This window comes from Coptis chinensis, chromosome 7 (genome assembly GCF_015680905.1).
Source record: "Coptis chinensis isolate HL-2020 chromosome 7, ASM1568090v1, whole genome shotgun sequence".
Lineage (NCBI taxonomy): Eukaryota > Viridiplantae > Streptophyta > Magnoliopsida > Ranunculales > Ranunculaceae > Coptis > Coptis chinensis.
The window spans coordinates 44,686,321-44,709,741 of NC_141462.1; the positions used below are offsets into that span (position 1 = coordinate 44,686,321).

A 23,421-nucleotide genomic window follows, 5' to 3' on the forward strand; every position below is an offset into this window, starting at 1 on the left:
TTGTATGCTTGTTAAATTCTCAGGTCGAGCAACACCAATGATGTGTTATAACTCAGTTTTAACATACTTAGAGTTTGAATTAGGTTATGGGAATGGTCAATTACTTAGATTAAAATTATTCATTGATTCTGATTGTGTGTGTGTGTAGTTTCGTGGCTTTCAATTCATTTTGTCTTGATTCTAATTGAGTCGTTTGATGATAGTTTCCCATTTACCGTATAGCGTGCATGAACTTAGACCATTACATGCGAGAGCATGTGTTCAAGCACTTGCTTGATTTACGAGCCATAGGTGTAGGCTTGGTGAATGTCATCTTAGGTACTTGATTTTTTCTATTAAGGACATGTGAGTATGATGTCAGTGTCCTGTAGTGGCTTGGGGATGACCTATAACAGCCTAGAACATAAATTTTGGTAACTAGCTAGGACGCTAAGCCTTAGTTATATTGCCATATAATATGTTCACAATTTATGAATGTTTTTACTGTTTAAAAACAAGGTTAATAAAGATTTTTATTCATCTTGTTAAGGTCTTGTGGAATGATATAGATTTTTCTATGAGCTTTCATTGTTGAGTTGTTGCTAATTATTGTAGGTTGAAGAAATGAGTAGAAAGACCCAATTGGCTGATGGTTTTCCAAGGTATGTGGTTGGAAGAATTCTTCATATATGTGGCTTGTTGGTAGAGATATGTTTGAAGGCAAGGTAATTTCTACATTACGTACTCTTGCGTGTGTGTTACTGATATGAAGAAGTTTGTTTGTTTCCATTGTTGTAGGTAATAATCTCATCTTGTATACTGCTTTCTATCCATGAGAATGCATGTCATGTCAATGTCATACGATTATGTGGATATATAGTATTCATTATAAGGCATGAGACACATGTCTTGATTGTAGAAGTGGTTCTTTTGTTTCTAAAGTCTTCGAGAATAACTCAATTAATTAATCTTTTCACGTTGGGCAAATTCTTTCTTAACTTGATAGATCATTTTGTTGTTGTTCGGTATGTTGTGTAGGGTATCAATTTTATGAAGGGAAAAGCAAGAAAACCAAAAAAATTGCTCCCCAATCTGATGAATCATACTCACCTCAAGCTTTTTGTCAAGGTAAAGATTTAAACCCCGCCCTCCATTTTCTCATTTTACTATAAAGTTTTCTTGATTCACTTGCTTTTTAATTTTATATACTAGTCATAGTGGAATGACGACTTCATGATATGATGCAGGTGCATGGATCAATTAACAGATGAATAGTTTGCAGCTAGGTTTTTTGGTGTTAGAAGTGTGCACAACAAGCTAATATATTGCTATGAAAGCATTGGCGTCATGTAGTTTTTTTTTTTTAAGTGGAAATTTTATTGATACTGATGAGGAATTTTACAAATAATTAGGACAAGCGTGCAACAAGCTGCGCCGCAAGTCTTTTCTAAATAGCAAATCCTATTCTTCTAAAATCAAACTCGTTAGAACCAGCTGTCATAATGTTACTGTCCATAATTTTTTGAAGTCTCTTGAGAAGCTCAACAGACTATTGTTCTAAGAAATCGAAAGTGTCGAAACTAAACGGAATGAAACAATGTTGGTTAGTCGTGTAAGCTTCCTCATGCTTCTCCATATTCCCTGTCGCTGCTTTCTTAGCTGCTTCTCCCACCTCAAAGACTCCATTCCCAAGCCCTACCAATGGAGAGGCGCCAGTTACATCAACACATGCATGTCTCCCCTCAGACCAACTGTATATTAACACATCCACAGGCCGAAGTGTAGATCTTCCCTCATTCGGATCAGTGAGAAAATTCATGGGAGCCTCCTTCTTCACTTGTACCCCAGCCCTCCAAAATGCATCACATAAAATATCTTTGACATGATCATGTCGGTATTTGAAACCTGGAAAATATCTACAATGTGCTGCATGGTCCCCGAAAGCATCCAGTCTACTCTTTTTACAAACAGGGCATAGACCACCATCAGAGTACAAAGGAATCATGAGACGGTATCGGAGAATAGAACGATACTCCACCGGCGACATACGTTGTCCAAGTCCCTCCATCGGAATAGCAAGTAGAAAATTCTTTGCGTGTTCTGACTGCAAGTATCCAATGACTGCTTTCTGACGAGCAGATAACACAAACTCCCTCTCAAGACCAGCAACATTCTTACCATAGAACGCTTCTGCCAAAACTTTTTATGATTTTGAGGGGACGGTAGCATTCACAGCCATAGAACTGAGGTCAAAATCGGGTAGAGAAAGACTCAATGCACTGCTAGGAACATCAAGAATCTCATCCAAAGGCACTGGCCCACAACTCCAAAGAATGTAGTTCTGAAACTCAGAATTCTAACAATGGGAGGCCACAAACGCAAAAGTAGAGACATCAGTGGCAAAATAAATACCTAACCCACCCAGACGTAATGGGAGTGTCGATAAATACCACTGCAAATAACTGAAGTTAGGACCATCAGACACCACAATATCCTGGAGAACACTGCAGAGATGCCGATCAAAAGTCTTAGTTGCCTCTCTAAAAAGGGATGGTGGACAAGTATGAATCGCAAAGACCAACTTAGAGAGCCCAGCACAAGCACGTAAGAGAGCTAACTCATACTGTGGATCTTCCAATATAGTTAAACGGTCCATCAAAGTCACAATCTTTTCAACACGCTTGCGAGCAAGGCCCATGACAAAGGATGAATCAGTGCTGACCGCACCTCCAAGCAACCTGACTCCCTACTGAGGACGGGACAAGTCTGAAGGAAAGAGACCAGGAGTGGAGCGACATGGATCCAGTGATGGCCAAAATATCTTAGTTTTAGCCACATTAAGAGCCAGCCCATAAGAAAGTCCTTCTTCCTGAATTATACCCAAAGTTGTCGCCACCTGTTCTATATCTCCGATCAGAGTCCCATCATCTAGATACCAAGCCTGTAGCAATAACTGACAATTGGATTGGATCCGCAGAATCAGGGGATGTAACACCAGTGCAAATAGAAGGGGACCCAAAGGGTCACCTTGCTGGACCCTAGTAGCAAACCATATGTAGCCATCCCCCATATATAACCTCGCAGGTTGACAATACAAATACTCAACCCAAGGAGCAATAGCTGGGCAACGGATACGAACCTCTCTCAACATGGTGGTCCGATCAACCATGTTAAAAGCCTTATGGAAATCTACAAGTAGCATCGAAAGAGAGGTATTGTCACTGTTAGCATACACTATGCGGTTGACAGCGTGCAAAATCACTTATGCTCCACCAGAAACACTAACCCCATACTGAAAATCCTGTAAGTATCCTACCACATCTTGGGAAACTCCTTTCATTGTAATTTTGGAGACCAGACGATGCCAAACCATCCCCACAACTATAGGATGAATACTATTATCCGGTTTGAGAAGTGGAGCACTTGCAATGAATTCCGCTAACGGCTGTGGACATCATCCCTGTAACCAAAGATTTACCACAGGGGTCAATGCATCTAGCAAATCAGACGATATAGCTACTGCAGCACCACTCATGGCATCCAACAAATGCTGAGCTCGAAGACCATCATGACCATAAGAAGTACCTTTCGGAAATGACCTAATACATGACAATAGGGCGTCTCTCTCTACCACTAAAGGGGGCTCAGCAAAAGGAACAGTCGGTCTCACAGGTGGTTGTCGCATCGAGTGTTTCTCTTCTAATGCACATATAGTCTCCGCAGTATTAGAGGCAACTCATGATGATGATAACACTTTAACTGCTACAGCAAAATGTCTATCAACAACTTTCTGCAAACAGCGACGCACATTCTGAGTGGAGACAGATATCCTAGTTGGATGGATTGAAGGAGGCTCTATTACAGACTCTAAGAAACGAAACATCCTGCCAGGCTCATTCCATGTCGTCAAAGCATGGAGAATCTATTTTTGCTGAAAGTTTTTCCTAGTGCCAAAATGATGTTCCTGAGGATTCTATGGTCGGAAAACTTGCAGAGTGCAACGTGGCAATAGGAGAAGATGAACCCAAGGCATAACTGAACTAGGATTAGTTGTAATATCCCAGAGAGCCAATTTCAATACACTAGAAAATGTCAATTTACAAGCACGTGGTATACTTTTCATGATTTAGAAAGGCATACGAAATGCATTATCCAGTAATTTCTCATTAAGAGAATAAGGAACAACAAGCGGATCAGGGGTATCACCACCACCCCTCTGTGTCGTGGATGCAAGACCTAATTACTGTATGGATTGGTTAATGGATTATAATATCTATTGTTGATCTTGCATGTAGGCATCGAAGCAATCTGGTTGTTAAAGTTTAGTGGCCACAGGTGGTGTGACAGGAACTATCTCACGTTGATTATTAACGGGTGGGTTGTGATTGTTGTTATTAACTGGGATGATACCTTTATTATTATTATTATTATTATTATTATTATTATTATTATTATTATTATTATTATTATAATAATTACCTGGCCCTTGTACTTGTCTTGGTGGACATTGGTTTTAGTTGTTTGCTGGTCTAACATTTTGATTAGCAAAACCTGGAGGTGTGACTTATTATTGATTATTAGTCCAACTACAGTTTGGATGTTGTCTCCAAGGTACATTAGGAATGTTAGTAAAAGCGCAAACATTTTCTAACTGTGTGGGTGGTTCTTCATAGACAAGAGGACAATAGGAGTCGGTATGCTCAAGATTAAAACAGAAATTACATGGAGTAGAGTTCATATTCATGACAGGAGTAGGCTTTGGCTGAACAGAAAGGGCTTCTACCTTTTTGGTGAGGGATTCAATTAGAGTTCTAAGCTCGGGATCAGGTTTAACCTCAAGCATATTGGCAACCTATGCTGTTGAAGAAGAAAGAGCGGGGCGGGGGATATCGCTACCACCCAGTTATTGTTATGCTTGGATTAACCGTCTAAGAATTTATAAGCCTCCAAGGCTCCTTTACTAAAAAAGTACCCCCATTCATTATATCAAAACCTCTTTATGGTGATGTGAAAGCCCCTTGAAGAAGGCACGAACAGTGTCTTTTGCAAGGTTATGATGTGAACATTCTATAAGAATATCAGTGTACCTGTTCCAAGCCTCTGAAAAGGATTCATAAGGATTATGGTGGAAGAAATTAATCTTTTGAATCATTTTACCTGTCTTCAGTGGTGGGTAAAACTGTTCCATGAACAATTGAACAAATTTAGCCCATGAGTCCACGGAGTTTGGCGTTTGGGAAGTTAACGAAGATGCTGCCTTGTCGGCTAGGGTGAAAGGAAACACCCTAAGTTTACTTTGTTCCGAACCTATGCTAGGATGATGTAATGTAGTAAGAACTTGTTCTATCCTACGCATATGCTGATAAGGCTTCTCATGGTCTAAACCTTGGAAAATCGGTAACAAATTAAAGATATTTGGGGGAATTCAAAAATCCCCTACTGGGTCTGCAAGAACGATGCACAACTTAGGTCCATGGTTTAGGGATTTATATAAAAATCAGAGAAAGGAGTCTCTGCTACTTCAGCCATTGATGCAGGTGTAGTGTGTGATAATCTAGATAGCCATGTGTGTTGACATTTATGATATATAACATTAGATGGTTTCTTCTTACCAGACCTTAATCTCATGTAAGGCTATCCTAAGTCTAATATGAAAGAAACAATTATAGCTAAAATGAGGAGTGAAATAAGGAGAACATGAATGCCTACTTGCTATGCTTACTAGCACCTTCAAGCACGAATTTTAGTGACCTATAGAAGCCTGGAGTACCAAAATTGCAAGTATTTGGGTCCAAGATGTGATCTATAAGTAACCTGTAAAAGGTCAGAGCAATCAGACCTACTCCAAAGGGCGTGCGCGCTCGGATAAAGAGTAACTAAAGGGCAAGCACACTCTTATACTAAGGAATGGAGAAACATGCTTTCTCCAGTGGGCTTGGATAGTTCCTAATGGCTGGGCCTTAAGTCATTTTAGTTGGTCTAGATCTAGGCTTTAAATTATGGGCTGGGTTTTTGCAAAAAGAAATGGGTTGTTTTTCTGGTGGGCTTTGCGGACTGGAATTCTAAACTGGGTTATGTTTAAACCTAACAACAACTGGGTTTTTTTTTAAGACTGGGTTTTTTCAGAAAGGTGTTTGGGCCTAAACAAATACTAGATAATGCTCAAGAGGCCAAATAACATACTGTGTTAAAAACTCAAAGTGTGGTTCCTGGAGGTAAGGGGGCGTGCGCGCTCCAATATAAGTATAATAGGGGGCTGGCGCCCTTTGAAAGCACACTTCACTACTCCAAACTTTTCTAGGAAGTTCGTTGGGCGTACATGAACTGTTTTGAGACCTTGTTTTGATAAACCTGTTGCAGCAAACAAAAACACAGTCACGAGTCCAATAAGAATGTACATAAATAAAACCAAACAGATGTGAAAAAAAACAGCTGGGTGGGTGGGTGAATTTGGGTTGTTTCTAATGAATTCACTAGTGGAATTCACGTCTAAAGGCAATTAAGATGGCAGCGACGCCATTTGATAATCATAAAAACAATAGTTTACTCCTACTTAATGCTAAAGAACACTAAAAAGAAGTAAACTAAACTATTCTTATATTTGTACTCAAAGTTCTACTATCAATTAATCATGTAATATAACTAGAGTAAAGATTTAGTTTCACTCCTAATTGTTTAGACCTTAACAAATTCAACACATGACAAACAATAAAACAGCGTGAGAGTAATGATTTCTAAATAGAACTAATATGGTGAAAGTTGATTTGAATCTATTCTAAATTAAACTAAAGCAATTAAATATGAACTTATGAATATGAAGAAAAAATTAGAGAGAGTAGAATCCACCTTGATTTATACCTAACATGCTAGCATAGAGTTTGTTGCGATGCCCTAATCTTTACGTTCAAATACAAGGTTCAAACAAAGTATTAGACATTTAATGATCCCTAATTACTTATGGTATCTCTAGTCATATAATAATTAGTATTAGAGGAAGTTTAAACCCATTCTCATGGTGGATTAACTATCTTCTAGCCTACGTTAATTCTACTTATGTCTAAATAGAAAAACTTAGGCTTAAAACTTATTTAGCAACTACTCTATAATAATATATCAATTCCTCATCAAAGCTTCAATCAAACCCCTCTAATGGAGGTTTAGGTATGATTTATTAGACTATCATGCAAATAAGAATGAGAAGAAGACATAGTAATAATAAGAAATTGTATTAAACTAAGAACTTGAAGTGTTTTAATGGACTTTGAGGCTAGAAACATAAAACCTAAATTATTCTAAACGATGGGAGAAGAGGTAGGAGAGAGGGTAAATTTTATCCTTAATCCTCTTTATATAGAAGAGGATTAGGTTTACATTTTTGTGCATAGGTTTTGGAGCTGTGCTTTGGGCCACTAAACTAAGCCCGAAACCTAAATACTTAAGTCCAAAAGGGTTCTCTCTGTTGGAATTTATTGCAACACTCATTTCATCCACTTTTACTACTTTGATTGGGTTGAGGCCTAGACTATTAGAAAGGTCTTTCCTAGCAGGTCGTTTTGGCATATAATAAGCCCAATTCCAAGGTTTGACTCCAAAGATACGGCCTATTGAAGTTCTATTGACGTCTCTATTATTTTTCTTCCATAGTTGACTTTGACTTTCCAGCTTTGACTAGGCTTTAAAAAAGCTTTTTCGCCTTGAAACTTGGGCTTTAACCATAGAACTTCTCTAGCAAGAAATTTGAGTCCTTTCCCTTGCAAAAGTGTTTCTTCATAGATTTTACTCCGAGACCTGAAATACACAAAAACACATAAACAGTACTAAACTCTTATTATTATAAACATAATTGACCTAAATGGGATACTATTAAGGGGTTTAAACTAAAATTTTGGGCTCTTATCAGCGTATAAAGATATTTCAAGAACTCACTAAGAATTGGTAACCCAAAATAAGTATTATATATGTAACCTTCAACACCTGCAATTTCTCCAATCAGTACCCGCTGTACCGTTAGACTAAGAGGCACTAATTAGAGGCACATTCAGGGACGTCTATGCTTAGTATTTGTATAGGTGCATTGCCTAGCTTATGTTTTAAGTCAAACTATTGTGTCTATGGTGTAACTGTTGGTGACTTGGGTGTACTCTTGGATTTTTAAAAAAATGCCTTACTCATGAATGTGTAGCTAGTAAATTCACAATGTGATCGAGGTGACCTAATTAATAATGGCTAGGGTTTTGTATTTAAAATTTTAAATACACAACAGGACAACACTCCATACTGGAGTATAAACATAATAAAAAACATAAGAAGATACATAACAGATAGTATTCAATGGAAAAAAATTGTATTCAGTTTATTCAAAATAAGGTAGAGCACACTAAGAGATTATATGCTAAGCACATTAGCGAAGCCTTACATATGAAGAATGACATAGTTTCTGGAAAAGAGATTGGACTTGTACAAAACCTATTTTTCAGCAACTTAGTTTAATAGAAATTAAAATTTTCAAAATACACTCGAACTCTTTAAAGAGGCTACATGTTCCAAAGAAAAATTGGACTTGTACATAACCTATTTTTTAGTAAGTTAAAGAGACTACTTGTACAAAACCTATTTTTTAGCAAGTTAGTTTTATGGAAAGTGGAAATTCCTAAATACACTCAAACTCTCTAAAGTGGCTATCTTTCATATTAGAATGTCACGTAGGAGAGAGAGAAAATTACTCTTAGAGGTCTCTACTTTAGTATATAGATAGTAGATAAGACTACTTACTTGCAACTCGAGCCGCTACAAGTATGTGCAAGGAACAAAGGAATGAGACGACAAAGAACTACTCCATCTTCAGATTAAAAAGCAATGGTAAACATCGAGCAATCTTCTTTTCCTGAAAACTCTAACAATAACAAAAATCTATTACAATTACCAAAAGCCCACAAAGAGTAAGGAAATTTATCATGTTCCCAGATATGCCCCAGATCTTCATCCTTCTCAAATTGTAAATTTACCTCCACTTCTAAAATTTTCCAAACTAGGGCCACAATCACATTTTCATGCAAGGTATCCTCAAACGGAAATTCAGTATCAGAGACCTTAACTACACTTGCCTTAAGGGCCAACTCAATCGAGGGAGTTGAATCTTCAACCTGGTATGTCGGAGTTATCTGACAAGAAACATTTTCCTCAATGCGAGGTAACTGAAACCCATTATCAGAATTTGTAGTTGTGCCAAATAAGTCAAAGCTAGATTCAATAAATGAATTATCTAAACTAGCATCCACAGACGTCTCTATTGATTTTCAGCTACAGGAGCCTCTTCATTTGGCTCTTCTGTGTAAGGTTCAGGTGGAGTTCTTGGCAATTCCTAGTTCCACATATGTGTATCTACTCTCAAAGTAGCAGATTCCTAGCTCTCAAAAAAGAGAGCTAGGAATCAGTTAGTGGTACAAAATGTTATCTATCTAAGGTCTGACAGGGCTTTGTGTGCTTAACCTTTTGATGTTATTGTTAGGAATTAGAAATCATCCTAATCCAGACTAACGACAATTATCCTCAAGATCTTGGAATCAATGACAAAAGAAGAACAACAATACAACTACTAACACAATAATGAAAGAGCAAAGAATAAACAAACACAAGCGCACTAAAATCCACTATAATCAAAGAGTTTCTTACAATGTCACATGCCTCACACAAACACCAATCTCTCTCTCTCACACACACACACTTTTGGCACTCACAAATTTATGATATTGCCCTATCACAATGCACTCACAAATTTGGCTATTGCCTTACACTAATTATCACTCCAATAACGTACTTGCCATGCGCCTTATACGCTATGAGCTCTCTTAGTTGTGTATTATTAAAACTCAACATGTAGTGGGGTATTTATAGAGAAACCCGAGTTCTAAAACCATGAGAATAGTTTGTTTCCAAAACCAATTTGATTTTTGAAACTTTATACTTTTCTAATCCCATTACATGTTAGAGAAGTAAATGGGTGGTGCTTATCATATTTCCAATTCCAATTTGGAAACCAAAGTGTGATCAGGCTCCACACTTAACAATCTCCCACTTGGTGACTGATAACCATTGTAAATCAACTCTATGCATTTCTAATGTATAATGGTGTACTTCATCAACGATCTTCAAACTAGAAGACCAACTGAAGCTAGACACAGCTTCAGCTTCTCAATAATCATTGTCTTTATCCACCGTGAGTCCCAACTCACTGTAGTAGCTCCCATTATAAAAACATAACCAATAGCGCCTTTCCTGCGATCAACTTCACCTGCAAAGTCTGTATCAACATACCCTTGCAAGGACACATCACCCCTTACATAACATATGCATTCATCAGAAGTACATCTTAGATACCGCAGTTTCCACTTCACTACTTCCTAGCATTACTTGACATGATTGGTCATCAACCTGCTAACAGCTCCCATTTCACATGTAATAGCTGGACATTTGGAAACCATGCACCACTGCCTAGGGGATTGTGTCAAACTGCACAAGCTCTTTCCCAGCTTCCATATCATATTCTCTCTACCCAATTTAATGAAGCACTTATGTTGTTGCACATACATCTCTTCCTCTTGATCACCATGGAGGAAGGCAGTTTTCACATCTAACTGCTTAAGGTGTAAATTTTCTACTGCAACAATACTCAACACGAATATCGTAGTATTAAGTTTCACAACTGGAGAGAATATCTCTGTGTAATTAGAGACGAGAGACTTCATCTCATTCTTCAGTGTAAGCTCCCACTGGCTCGCATCATCAACCTCCAATGCTTTATCATAGCATCGGGACACACTGCCATCAGTATATGGCAAGGATACTGGCGGTCTTCTTTTGATCAGGTAAACTGCTGTGCAAATGGCCCCTGCCCATAACTGCTTGGGCATCCCTGCTAGTGGACACATACACATAGCTCTTTCTATCAGTGATATATCCATACACTTGATCAGCTCCCAAATTTTTGTTTTATTACCTTTACATTACTGCATTACAACCATTCTTACGCATAATAAATAGACAACTCATAGCTTTTACTATATTTTTCAGGTTACAAGCCATTTTAGACCACTTATCATAAAAGCTGCATTTTAGCCCCAAAAGGAGCCTTATTAATGCTTATTATGAATACTCAAGCTGCTATGAAAAAGTCAAAGTCAAAGTCAAAGTTAAAGTCATGTCCTTAACTCATGAGACTGGAGATGGATGGCCTTGCTACATAAGAAGACTTGCTAAAAAACCTAGCTTGCTCAAGAAGATATAAAAAAAAAGGGCAAAAGCAAAAGCATAAAGGAAAAACAAAAAACAACATAGTGAGGTGTCTTGATTGTAGAGGGAGAGGGAAAATTAGTCTTTAGGAAAAGGTGTAATATAAAAGCCAAAAAGTAGGAGGAGAGAAGGCACCTAGACTTAATCTATGGTCATGTAGGAGTAGAGTAGATTTTAATTTCAAGTCTTTTACATTTTCAATTTTTTATTGCTTTATTTATTTTTTGTTCTTCACTTTAACTTTCCAATCCAAGTTGTTCTTCAATACAAGTTTACATTCAAGTTTTTCATTCATTCTTCAATCTAAGTTTTTATTCAAGTTTTTCATTCATTCTTCAATCTAAGTTTTCATTCATCAATACTAGTTTTTCCATTCAAGTTTAGTCAAGTTTCAATACATATTTTCATTCATTCAAAAACAAGTCATGAACTTTAAGGATATTTCCTTCTCACCTTCATAAACTCCCATCAATCCATCTCTAAAAATCTATGGTGAACCTCAAACTTTGAACTTACCATTATACAACTACTTCAACACTCCGCCACCCCATTCTGTTGAGGCGTCCCTGGCATAGTATATTCCATCTTCATTATTTACAGTTTATAACTTGTTTTGTTTGTAAAAAGGAAAAAACTTGTAATGAAATGATGATTGAATGAACTAATGAATAGAAACTTGGTTTGGAATGACAAGCATTGAATAAAGATTTCAAAAACCACAAGAACTTGAATGAAACTTGGATTGAATCTATTTGAATAACAACTTTGATTGAAAAAGAACTTGAATAACAAACTTGATTGAAAACGAACTTGAATAACACACTTGAATTGAAAACTTGTATTGAAGAACAAAACGAAATAAAGCAATAAAAACTTCAAAGTAAAGGACTTGAAATTAAAATTTACACTACTCCTACATGACCATTGATTAAGTCTAGGTGCTCTCTCTCCTCTCACTTTTTTTCTTATATATTACACTTTTTCCAAGTTATAGATTTGCCCCTCACCATTGGATGTAAGCCACCTCATAAGTTTGTTTTATGCTTTCTCTAGATGCAAAACACCTCATGAGTGGCTTTTTTCCTTTATGCTTTGATAAGTGATAACCCATAAAAACACAACTAGATTACTCTAACTTCATTCTTACGGTATCAATTATTTATTTCCTACTCTCACATATATATTCATGCAATATATAGAGTATGGAATCGTTCCACTCTTAATCTAGCAAGACATAAATGAATTTAATTAATCAAACACAAGGAACAATGGTGAGAGTAATGAGATGTGAAATTTCTATTCTAAATAACAACTATTCTAACAAGCAATCATCCTCACATGGCTTCTTTAACCTCCTCTAATGGAGGTTTTAGCCTAATATCATTACACTATCATTCCCAACACAAGAACAATAATAACAAGTCATAATTTAATAACTAATTTAAATTTTATAAATCTAATTTTAACAATAGTCTAAGAATCAAAATGAAAACAACCTAATTTATGAATTAAAAACAACTAAAACTATATAAGAATTTAATCAATAACTAAATTGAAATCAAAACTAATACTTTATTATAAAACTAATAGTGATTCTAAATAATAATCTACTTTGTTCTAACACTAATTAATTGAAGGTAAAAACTAGATCTAAAACAAGCTATTCTAACTAATTAATAGAGTCTAACCTAATTTTCTAATCTCGGTCTAAGTATCCTTAAGAGCTAAGTCTTCTCCATACAAATGGAGGAGACCAGATCCACTTTTTCGTTCATAGGCTGAGGAGCCATGTTTTGGGCCGGAAAATCAAGCCCAAAACCCAATTTCTTCAGTCCACAGAGGCCTTTTCAACTAGATTTGACTTCCATGGACTTTTCGACCACTTCTGCTTCTCTAATTATGTCAATGCTTGGACCATTGGAAATCTCTTTCCGAGCCGGTCGTTTTGACATAAGGTAGGCCCAATTCCGAGTTCTGAGTCCAAAGATACGGCCTTCGAAAGTTCTGCTAACTTTTGTGCGCCGTTTCTACCCGCGTTGACTTTGACTTTTCAGCTTTGACCGGGCTTTAAAAAGGCTTTTTCTCTTTGAATCTTGGCTTTTAATCATAGAACTGCTTAGCAACTAACCCTTCCTCCTTTATCTCGCAAAAGGGGCACATTTCTGCACATATTCGACTCCAATACCTGAAATACATAATAACACGATAGCAGTACTAACTCTTCCTTATTAATCACATAATTGGTTAAAAGCGATATTGTTAAAGGGGTTAAAACTACAGTTTTGGGCTCTTATCAAACCACCCCCAAACAACATTTTGCTTGTCCTCAAGCAAATATGAGAAATTAGAATAAGTGACCAAAAATGGAGTTCTAACTAATCTCGTTTCGCCGAGTGCGATTGCATTGACCATATGCAACAAGGCCTTAAACCACTAGAAATTCCCTAGTAGACGAGTTATAGCCTCGTGAGAGTTTCTAGTGAAGGTACACACAAACTTCATCTATACTACGACGACTAAGAAATAAAACTATTGTTTCCTTATTTATGTCTCAATGATCTATACATCTCACTAGTATTTAAACAAGAATGATCATTTTAAAACTTAAACTAATACATGCATAACAATCAAATCATCTTAAGAAAAGCAACTATACAATAAACTATGATATGAAATGCAATGGCAGGTCCATTTCTGAAACTTTTGGATAACATACCTAAGTAGGTTCTCACAAGGAATGTGTCAACACTACTACAAAAATGCACATTAGCCACGATTGGTCAACTGGTATATACCACTGTTCCTCTAAAAACAGTGGCTTGTAGTCATTTGTCACGATACAAAATACTTTCGTAGTTTTGGAACAAGCAAATACCACTATTTTCGTAAAACAGTTGTATATAATATGACATAAACCACGGTACTATAAAATTCCACGTATACCCCACCATTTCCTTAAAACCGGTGGCTTATATATTCCCAAAATTACATCTGCCGTGACATTAAAAAACATGATAAAACATGAAAAAAAAATAAGAAAAAGGGAAAACTCGTACGGTATAGAGAGCAAAACCCAACTTCTCCATCTCCCACTTCTCTCTCTCCCCAATTTCTGCCATTAGGGTTCGCAAGTTGAGATAATAATCAGTCCCAATCCTTAAATTTTCTTCTACTCCAGGTATATGTTATTTTTTTGTTTTTGTGATTCTTCTATCCAATTTCTCTTCATTTATTTTCCCTTTTCAACTCATAATTCAATCGAAAAACATGTTGATTATAATTACATTTCACTTTTTAATTTGTTCATGGATTGGTGTTATTGGATTGTTAGAATGGTTGAGAGGTTGTTTGGGAAGAAGCTTATGTGTTTCAGTTTTGAAATTACTGCCCACTAATTATGGGTTCTATTTAACCAAAATTATTCAAAAATGATTCTATTTTATTAAACAATTCTTTTTCAATTTATTATACATGTTTTATTTTCTTCTTAATTGTAATTGTTGCAATTTGCTAATGGGGTATGGGTCTTAATAAGTGTCCAAGAATGTTCTAAGATTAACTTCAAGGTAAGATTTTTGTTTTTATACTTTAATTTCACTTTTAATTATGCATTAAATTCATACTAATTCCAGTGGCATATTGATGTTGATGGCTATTTGTCTATTACAGTTTCATCCAGATATAGTTTCTTCTAGGTCACCTATTGAAAATAATGTCAAAAGTAGGGCAGTAGACGGGAAATATTATTTTCTATGGAGACTTGACAAAATGACATCATTTAGCACAAATATCAAAAGCTGATATGAGCTGATAAGTTCACAATTTAATCTTAGATGTGTTTGCAACTGTTTTGTCAATCATAGATGTAATATGTTTTACGGAGTATATGTAAATTTTATGATTGTGGTGATTATGGTGTGCTCAGAGAGCCATGAACTGTTGTTGGCTATAAACACTGGTAGCGAAACATTCCTTTGGTGAAGATGAGATGATATTGTTAAGAGGTCTCCGAGACAGTAGATAGGGATGGGTATGGGAACACGTATAGTTTATGCGTTTTCAGCTTTGATTAATGCTTATGGTAGGATTGTGTGCTTTCAATTATGTGTGATATCAGTGTTGTAATGCATATTTATGTAACTACTATCTTGAAAATAGTTGAGATTCTTAAGTACTTGCAATTGTACTCACTTAACATGTTTTGTTTTGTTTGTTCCTTAAACTCTTCCACATAAATATGGAATTTTCTTAGGTATTGACCAAGGAAAAGAAAGCAATTGGCACAACTTGGTAAGGCTAATTAATGAAGGCATTATTAAAGAGGGGACTAGAGGAGTTAGATATGGAGGCTTCAACATGCTAATAGCTTTCTAGCAATTAAGCTTTCGTATTCTTACTTGACAACGAGTAAGCATGTATACCTAAATTTCTAAATTAAATTAATTATATTAGAGATTGCAACGTATTTGTACACATCGTTAAGTTCTCTCTAGGATTCTACTCTGGATTCATATTCATGCTTTATATTAGGGTTTAGTAGTTCATGTAAGTAGGTAATTCTCATTGTTGATTTCTCAAACATTGTTGACAATTGGTCTGGTATTAGCTAGTAGCTTACTATTTTCAGTTGCTTGTATTTTTTTCTTTTGTTTTTCTTACCTCTTAATCAGGGTGGGTGTATTAGGGTGATTTTGGGTGGGGTTTTGGTCTTGAAAATTAGCTACTTTCTATTATTTGAAGTCTCAATGTACAAGATTTGTTATTTTGTGTAATCTGGCTTGTGAATATGATCATTTTCAGCTTTGTATTGCAAGTAAACTGAGTTTATAAGACTATAAGAGGCTTATTTGGTTTCTATTCTTCACTTTAAAGAGTCTGAGTGATAAGTATAGTTGCCTGCTCATTCAATACTTTAGTAGGTAGAAATTGTGAACAAAGAATGTATCCAAACCATGTAGGCAGTTAAAATGGATAATTAGGTGAATGTAGGTCGATACCGAACCAACTGTCATAGCTTAACCTGAAAATTATAGTACAAAGAAATGAAATACCAATGGCGGGAATAAACAACTTATATCACCACAGCTTAATCTAAAAGTGTACAGTTGTATACTCGTCAGATCTAATTTATCTTATTATAATTTACACATGAACTATTTAGTTAAAATTTTCTTGTTAGCGTACGTATTGTATGTTGTCTATTTTGTGCATTCTCTTGATTTCATTTTAACAAAAATAATGGAATACCAAAACAGATCAGGAGGTGCAGGAGATGGAACCATTGCTAAGGATGCACTTGGTAATGATGTTCTAGCAGCTGAATGGCTCAAGGTCCATGGACCTGTTGACAAAACGCTTACACAAGGGTTAAAGGTGAGGCCTATATGAACTACCATTACCGTCTTACTATTCCTGTTCCCATGGTCTACGAAGTTTGGAACATTTCCACATTCTATGCATCCTTAATAGAGAGATTTACCTTGAAGTTCTTCATCATTCTAAATCCTTATCGATGTCTTCTTTCAGGGAGATCCTACCTACCTTGTTGTGGAGAGTGACAAAACTCTTGCAACCTACGGAATTAATGATGTGTGCACTCACCTCGGGTGTGTCGTTCCATTTAATAAAGCTGAGAAAAAATTCATCTACCCTTGCCATGGTTCCCAATACAACAACCAAGGCCTAGTTGTTATAGGACCTGCTCCTCTGGTAAGGAAGATTATATTCATAAACATATTGTTTCGTTATGCTTTGAGATGTTTTTGTTTTTGCTGGATAAGTTAAATAATTATATCAAAAGAGAAATATAAAATAAAAAGACTTACAACCTTTCAAGGTGCGTGCACAGGTACCTTGAATTACTCATGCACCCCTATAGTATAGGCCAAAAGGCACTTCCTATTTATCATTCCATGTGGGTTTGCCATTATAGGAAATCCACTAATTTAAATGCAACCTATAAGCTTTCCTAGCAACTGTGTCAGATACTTTGACATGTTTCTTCTCACCTTTTGTCCTCTTTCTGAGTATATTGATAGTATCTTTTATGTATCAAACAAATAAACTTCCTGTGATGTTTAAGTAGGGAGTAAAAATTTTTCTCTTACCCCCTCATCAATATACTTTCAATATATAGTTTGATGTACACTCCAGTACCTCATTTTTCTAACTAATTTTGTTATGCTCTTTTGAGAAAGATTAGTGATCTTGTTTATTTGAGATAGTCTATATGGTGTGTCTGAATTCCTTGTTTAATATAGACCAGTTTGATACGTCTTTTTTTTTTTAATAATTATGGTTTGTTTTGGCATAAATTGTTGTCACCATACCGTTTATGTAGTTCTTTTCCTATGACAATGATATATCATGCTAAAAATTGTTCCTGTTAGGTTCCCGATGGTTTGCCATCTGAGTATGAAGCATCATCCCATGGTCTTAGTAAATGGAAATAGCTAACCACCTTCTTACAACAAAGGTGTCAACTCTCTCTCTCTCAGTCTTATTCTCTCTATTTAATGTTGAAATCCCGGTCAATTGAGGATCGAATGTGATTGCTTAACAAGCAACTAGAAGCAATTCAAGTGAAATGAATAAAACAGAATACTTGAGGCGTTATGAGAATGCTATCAATGACTAGAAGGCTCTTGTAGAGTAAATGCAGCTCTTTGGAGGGGAGGTGCACTAACTTAATGGAGATCTATTTTCGCACGGGCAGATTCTTTTGACCTGAAAAGAAAATGTGACCAGATCTTGTCAAAGCAAAGAGCGGGAAGAAGGGCCAATCTCATGGAGAAATAAACACTCTGAATTATAAAGCAAGTGCTACTTTGAAGCTATGCTAGGTCTTTGCTTTCGAGAGCAGGGGCTCAATCGCTCAGAGGAAGCGGTGAGTGGAGATGGAAGTTTGATCTTTCGCCGAGAGGCCAAGGCTTTTAATCTCCCTCCATAAAACAATTGCAAGAAGAAGTAATCAAGTAAAATGTATCAAAGATTAAATATATATGTTGACCAGCGTCTGACAACTTTGAGTTTAGAGTTGAAGGTGAGCCTTTTTTATCATTAACTATACCATCTCTTTCCCCTGTCATTAAGTATGAAATTTTTTATTCTTTTTGTAGGCTGCGAAGTCAAAATTGAGGAATTATGGTGTGGAAACTTCTGCCCCTCTACTTAAAATCATGGACTTGGACATGAAGCTACAATGTGTTGAGACATCTCAATCATATGAGAGATTACAAGGAATTATAAGGTTTTGCCACGAAGGATCTAGATGTTGTCAAAGTCTTTTGATGTATGTTATTTCGTTATTCTTTATTGACTCACAAACAGTAATTAGTAATGCATTAAATTGTTGTTTGTTGGATGTTTAATTTTTTTTCTGCAAGTTGTAATATGTTTTGTTTATAATTGTCAATGTTTGATAAATTCAGTGTGGAATGTTGTATGACATGGCTATTTTGATGGACAGGTTGTTTGTAAATCATTTTGTATTAATATAGTGAAATTAAAACAGGAATGTGTTTGTTTTTTTTTAAATAATATAAACCATGGTTTTTCAAGAACCATGGTCATTATTGTTACTATTTCCCACGGTTAGCAGCAAATATAGCAAAGCACAAAGACTATTAACCACGGTTTTAGAGATCATAATACCACGGTTTGTTCAATAACCATGGTATATAAGAGATACTATTAACCATGGTTTTATTAGAAGTATTTGTCACGGTGGCTGTTACCACGGTTTTAAAACAGTGGTTAAAGGTTTTACCACTGTATATAACAGTGGTATATGAGCTTTTTTATAGTAGTGCAAAACACATAACACTCTGATTTTTCCACTCAAGTTTGCTAACTCCAGTGTGCAGTAGGCACACGTTTCCTCACAATCTCAATGACAATCCAAGGAAGCCGAGGTCGATCAAACACATCTACCACTTACTATCACACCAACCTATTTCTAATTGAGCTAGAGGTCCTTATTAGGTGATACAGGGCGTAGGTGTTGGTTAAAGAAGGAAGGAAATGGATATTCAAAAAGACAAGTCTGAGAAAGTAAGGTCTTCATATTATATAACTAGAGAAAACCTTGTTCTTTTGCTTCTACACTTTGTTTCCATCCTTAGCCTTTTTATTTTGGCTTTTTGACTCCTTTTATTCTATTTTTGGAGTTTTTATTTTATTTTATTTTTCTTTTCTTTGGATGGAAACTTCTTTTTTTTTTTTTTTTTTTTTTCTTTTCTGAAGAAACTAACTAATTTTTGTTTACATTTCTCTTCTCTTTTCTTCACTCATCCCATTTCTCAGACTTATCCAGATAGGTAGGCTGATTTTATTTTTTCTTTTGTTTTATTGGGTAAAGGATTTGTGCTTTGTGAAAAGGCTAATGAAAAGTTCAGTGGGGCGACTAGCAGATAATAAATTTCATATAGGTATGAATTTCTTGCTATATCAATCCAAAGAGGGCCTAAATTCTCACTTATGATATGGTGTGGTGATCAAGCAAGTGGATGTGTGATTTCTCTACTTGGAATTTACTTCTCCCTTGTGTCATCACTCTGATATTTCACTCTTATGAAGCTTTTAGGCTAGATGCTCACAGGATATGTATTAAGTACTCTAACTTAGGTCTCAAAAAAATACTACCAAGTACAATCAAAGATGCTCATGCAAGATGTTCGCGAAAAGATGCAATGACTATTACCTACATATTAATCTATGTTTATAAAATTAAATCCTAATTCAAGTACTACGTGAGATTTCTAGACTAATATCATCATAGAGAAGGGAACAATACCATTATCACTAAGTGCTTAGTATAAACAATATTTATGATTTTTTATTTTTTTTTTATATAAAGAAAAGTGCATAATTTACATCCTAAAAGTGCCTAATTTTTGCAAATGTTTCTATCCCACCCTCAAACAATCGAATGCTTTGTCCTCAAAGTGTAAATAGAAAAGGAAAGAATTTACCATAGAAACGTGGCAAAAATTGGCAGTACCTGTAACAGAAATATTGTACAAATGATATGATAACATGAAGCACAATTAAACTGTTACGTACGAACTAACACAAACTCTACTGGAGTAAACATGACAAGCAAAGGGGTGGCAAAAAGATTTGAAATGAAATACCAAAATACGCCACCCCCAAACAAAATTAGAAAACTCTTTTTAAGTTTGAAAATTTTTGTTTGGCCTATACTCCAAAAAGTTGGTATTGTACAAAAACTTGGGTCTTTTAAATCAGATTCCCTAGACTTAATGTGATATATATGTATTAACATGCAGTTTCACATATATCAATAATCTAAATAATTGTGGATATTTCCATACATAGTTAACACGGGATGCACCATTAAACAGAATTAAGCACCAAGATTTCCTATGGCATGGCTTAGTAGAATGGGAGTGAATTCTGATGGATCTAGAACCTAATCGATCATAAAGTTTCTTCTTTTTCTTTGAACGAAAAGATGTCCAAGTGAATGATCGTGAGAAAATGGATGGTTGTGGAAGATATGTAGGGTATGGATAAGTTTTAGATTGAAGGAATGGAAAAAATGAGTGCGTGGTTTTAGCATAAAACTTATTGGTGGCATGGGTTGGTATTAGCACACATCTGAAAATGAAGGTATCAGGTGGCTCTTTACATAGTTCTTGAGAGGGTGGATCATCACAGGCGCTTAGAAACTCGTCGAATTCCTCATCTAGATTGTTCACATCCATATAATTATGGTATTCATCTCCATCTTTGAGGAATTCATCTATCTCGTCCATTGTGAGGTTTACTCCATCTCTTGTAGTGTCGGAAGGTAGGGTGGAAAATTCTTTCGCTAGTTCAGTTATGTTCAAGGAGTCAAATTTGTGATCTTTGTCTTCTTCCATTAGAGGGGTATCTACTAGTGTGGGGACAAGATCGTCGGAAGCAGTAATGTGATATACAAAACTCTCAATAGACTTAACTTCACCTTCTACAGGAAAACCTAGTTGTCTCTGCTTTTGTCTAAACATGTTAACTTCCATAGAAAGATTTCCAAAAGAAAGAGTCATTGAGCCATCCCGACAATTGATTTGGGCATTGGCAGTCGCCAAGAAAGGATGCCCTTAGATGATGGGATTAGAATCATGAACAACTTCTGTGTCAAGAATAACAAAGTCGGCTGGATAGTAAAAATCATGCACTTTAACGAGAATGTTTTCAACTATACCCTTGGGATACTTAATAGAATGATCGACTAACTGCAAAGTGATTTTGGTTGGTTGAAGTTTTGTTAGACCCAGTTATTTATATAAATAAAAAGGGAGTAAGTTAACACTCTCTCCCAGGTCTAATAAAGCAGTTGTTATGAAGGTATCACCTAAGGTGCATTTTACAGTAGGACGACCAGGGTCTTTGTACTTAATAATTCCGTTATGTTCAGATAAAGAGGGATATTGTTCAGTTAAAAATACTTCGTGGGGTATGTTGGTTTTCCTCTTCTTGGTGCATAACTCTTTTAGAAACTTAGCGTGTCCAGGTAGACTTTTTATAGCATCTAGAAAAGGTAGGTTTATAGTCAGATTTTTAAACACTTTCCTAATCTCATCAAAATTTTCGTCCTTTTTAGACATAACTAGTCTCTGGGGATATGGTGGTTTATCTCTATATTTAGCAATATTATTAGTCTTTGCTTTATCTCTATCCATTTTCCATCTAGGTGTCCATATTGGAACCTCTACAGGTGTAGGGTCTTCAATTTCTATTATTGGGTCTTTTAAGGTTTTCCCTTTCGGTTGTGGTTTAACTGGTACTTCTACAGTTGTAGGGTCTTTAGTTTCCATTACAGTATTTGGTATGGTTTCATTTTCAGTTTCTGTTTGTGGGTAGTCTTCAGGCATAATTACTTTGTTATCAACTACTTTCCCTGAATGAAGGGTAGTGACTGCCTGTAGGTCCCCTTGGTTTATATTACCATTATAGTGAATATTGTTTATTTCAAAGGCGGTGTTTGTTGACTTAGGATTAGGCACTGCTTAACCTGGAAACACGCCTGTTTGGTTATTATTTTGGTTAGGAGACATGTCAATAACCTTTTGGCACAAAGACTGCATCATTTGCATCGTTTGTTTCATCATATTAAAGTTTTGATCATGCTGATCTTTCATCAAGTTAGAGTTTTATTGCATAATTTGATTTTGTTTTTCCAACAAGGTCACTACTAATTTGTCTGTAGATGGTTGAACTGGAATAAAGGCTTGTTGAGCGTTCATGTCTTGATGTTGATAGTTCTGGGTCATGGGCACTAAACCTCTATTTTGGTTACCTAAGTTTCCTTATCCTTGATGTTAAGTTAACTGGTTGAAGTGTGATGGTTATGGTGGTGGTTGTCCATAGACAAGAGGATAATAGAAGTCGGAATGCTCAAGACTAAAACAGACATTACAACGAGTAGAGTTAATGTTCATGATAAGAGTAGGTTGTTGTTTAACAGAGATGGCATCTACCTTTTTAGTGAGGGCATCGATAAGAGTTTTAAGCTCGGAATCAGGTTTAACCTCAAAAGAAGGAGTGGAGTGGGAAGAGTCGTTACCTCCCAAATTATTATTCCTCTTAGATTGATCTTCTAAGAATGTATAAGCCTGCAAGGCTCCTTTACTAAGAAAACTACCCCCAGTCATGATATCTAGAACCTCCTTATGACGATGTAAAAGCCCCTTGAAGAAGGCATGAACAAGCGTGTCCTTCGCAAGATTATGATGCGGGCATTCAATGAGAAGATCATTGAAACAATTCCAGGCCTCTGAAAAGGATTCATGAGGATTCTGGCGAAAGAAATGAATCTTTTGAAGCATTTCATCTGTCTTCAGTGGTGGGTAAAACTGTTCCATGAACAATTGAACAAGATTAACCTATGAGTCAACAAAGTTTGGCGTTTGGGCAATTAACCAAGACGTCGCCTTGTCGGCTAGGGTGAATGGAAACACCCTAAGTTTAACTTGATCCGAGCTTACGCTAGGATGATGGAATGTAGTGAGAACTTGGTCTATCCTACGCATATGCTGGTAAGGCTTCTCATGGTCTAAACCATGAAAAACTGGTAAAAAGTTAAATATATTAGGGGGAATTCGAAAATCCCCCACTAGGTCTGCAAGAACGATTCACAACTTAGGG

At 36.0% G+C, this 23,421-nt stretch overlaps 1 protein-coding gene, 1 long non-coding RNA gene and 1 other non-coding gene across 3 annotated transcripts; all 3 read left to right on the forward strand.

The window, feature by feature from the left end:
- The first annotated feature begins 16,506 nt into the window (after positions 1–16,506).
- Positions 16,507–17,897, forward strand: LOC147487653 (cytochrome b6-f complex iron-sulfur subunit, chloroplastic-like). Its single transcript, XM_086574097.1, has 3 exons — positions 16,507–16,641; positions 16,795–16,977; positions 17,658–17,897. Exons 1-3 carry the CDS (start codon positions 16,507–16,509, stop codon positions 17,718–17,720), a joined length of 381 nt encoding a protein of 126 aa, XP_086430223.1. The 3' UTR covers positions 17,721–17,897.
- A 21-nt stretch (positions 17,898–17,918) lies between these two features.
- LOC147487654 (uncharacterized) lies at positions 17,919–18,689 on the forward strand. The gene is made up of 2 exons (XR_015201564.1): positions 17,919–18,310; positions 18,387–18,689. It is a non-coding gene; the product is annotated as an uncharacterized LOC147487654 (long non-coding RNA).
- A 4,309-nt stretch (positions 18,690–22,998) lies between these two features.
- Positions 22,999–23,102, forward strand: LOC147487655 (small nucleolar RNA R71). The gene has a single exon (XR_015203412.1). It is a non-coding gene; the product is annotated as a small nucleolar RNA R71 (small nucleolar RNA).
- Positions 23,103–23,421: the final 319 nt, after the last annotated feature.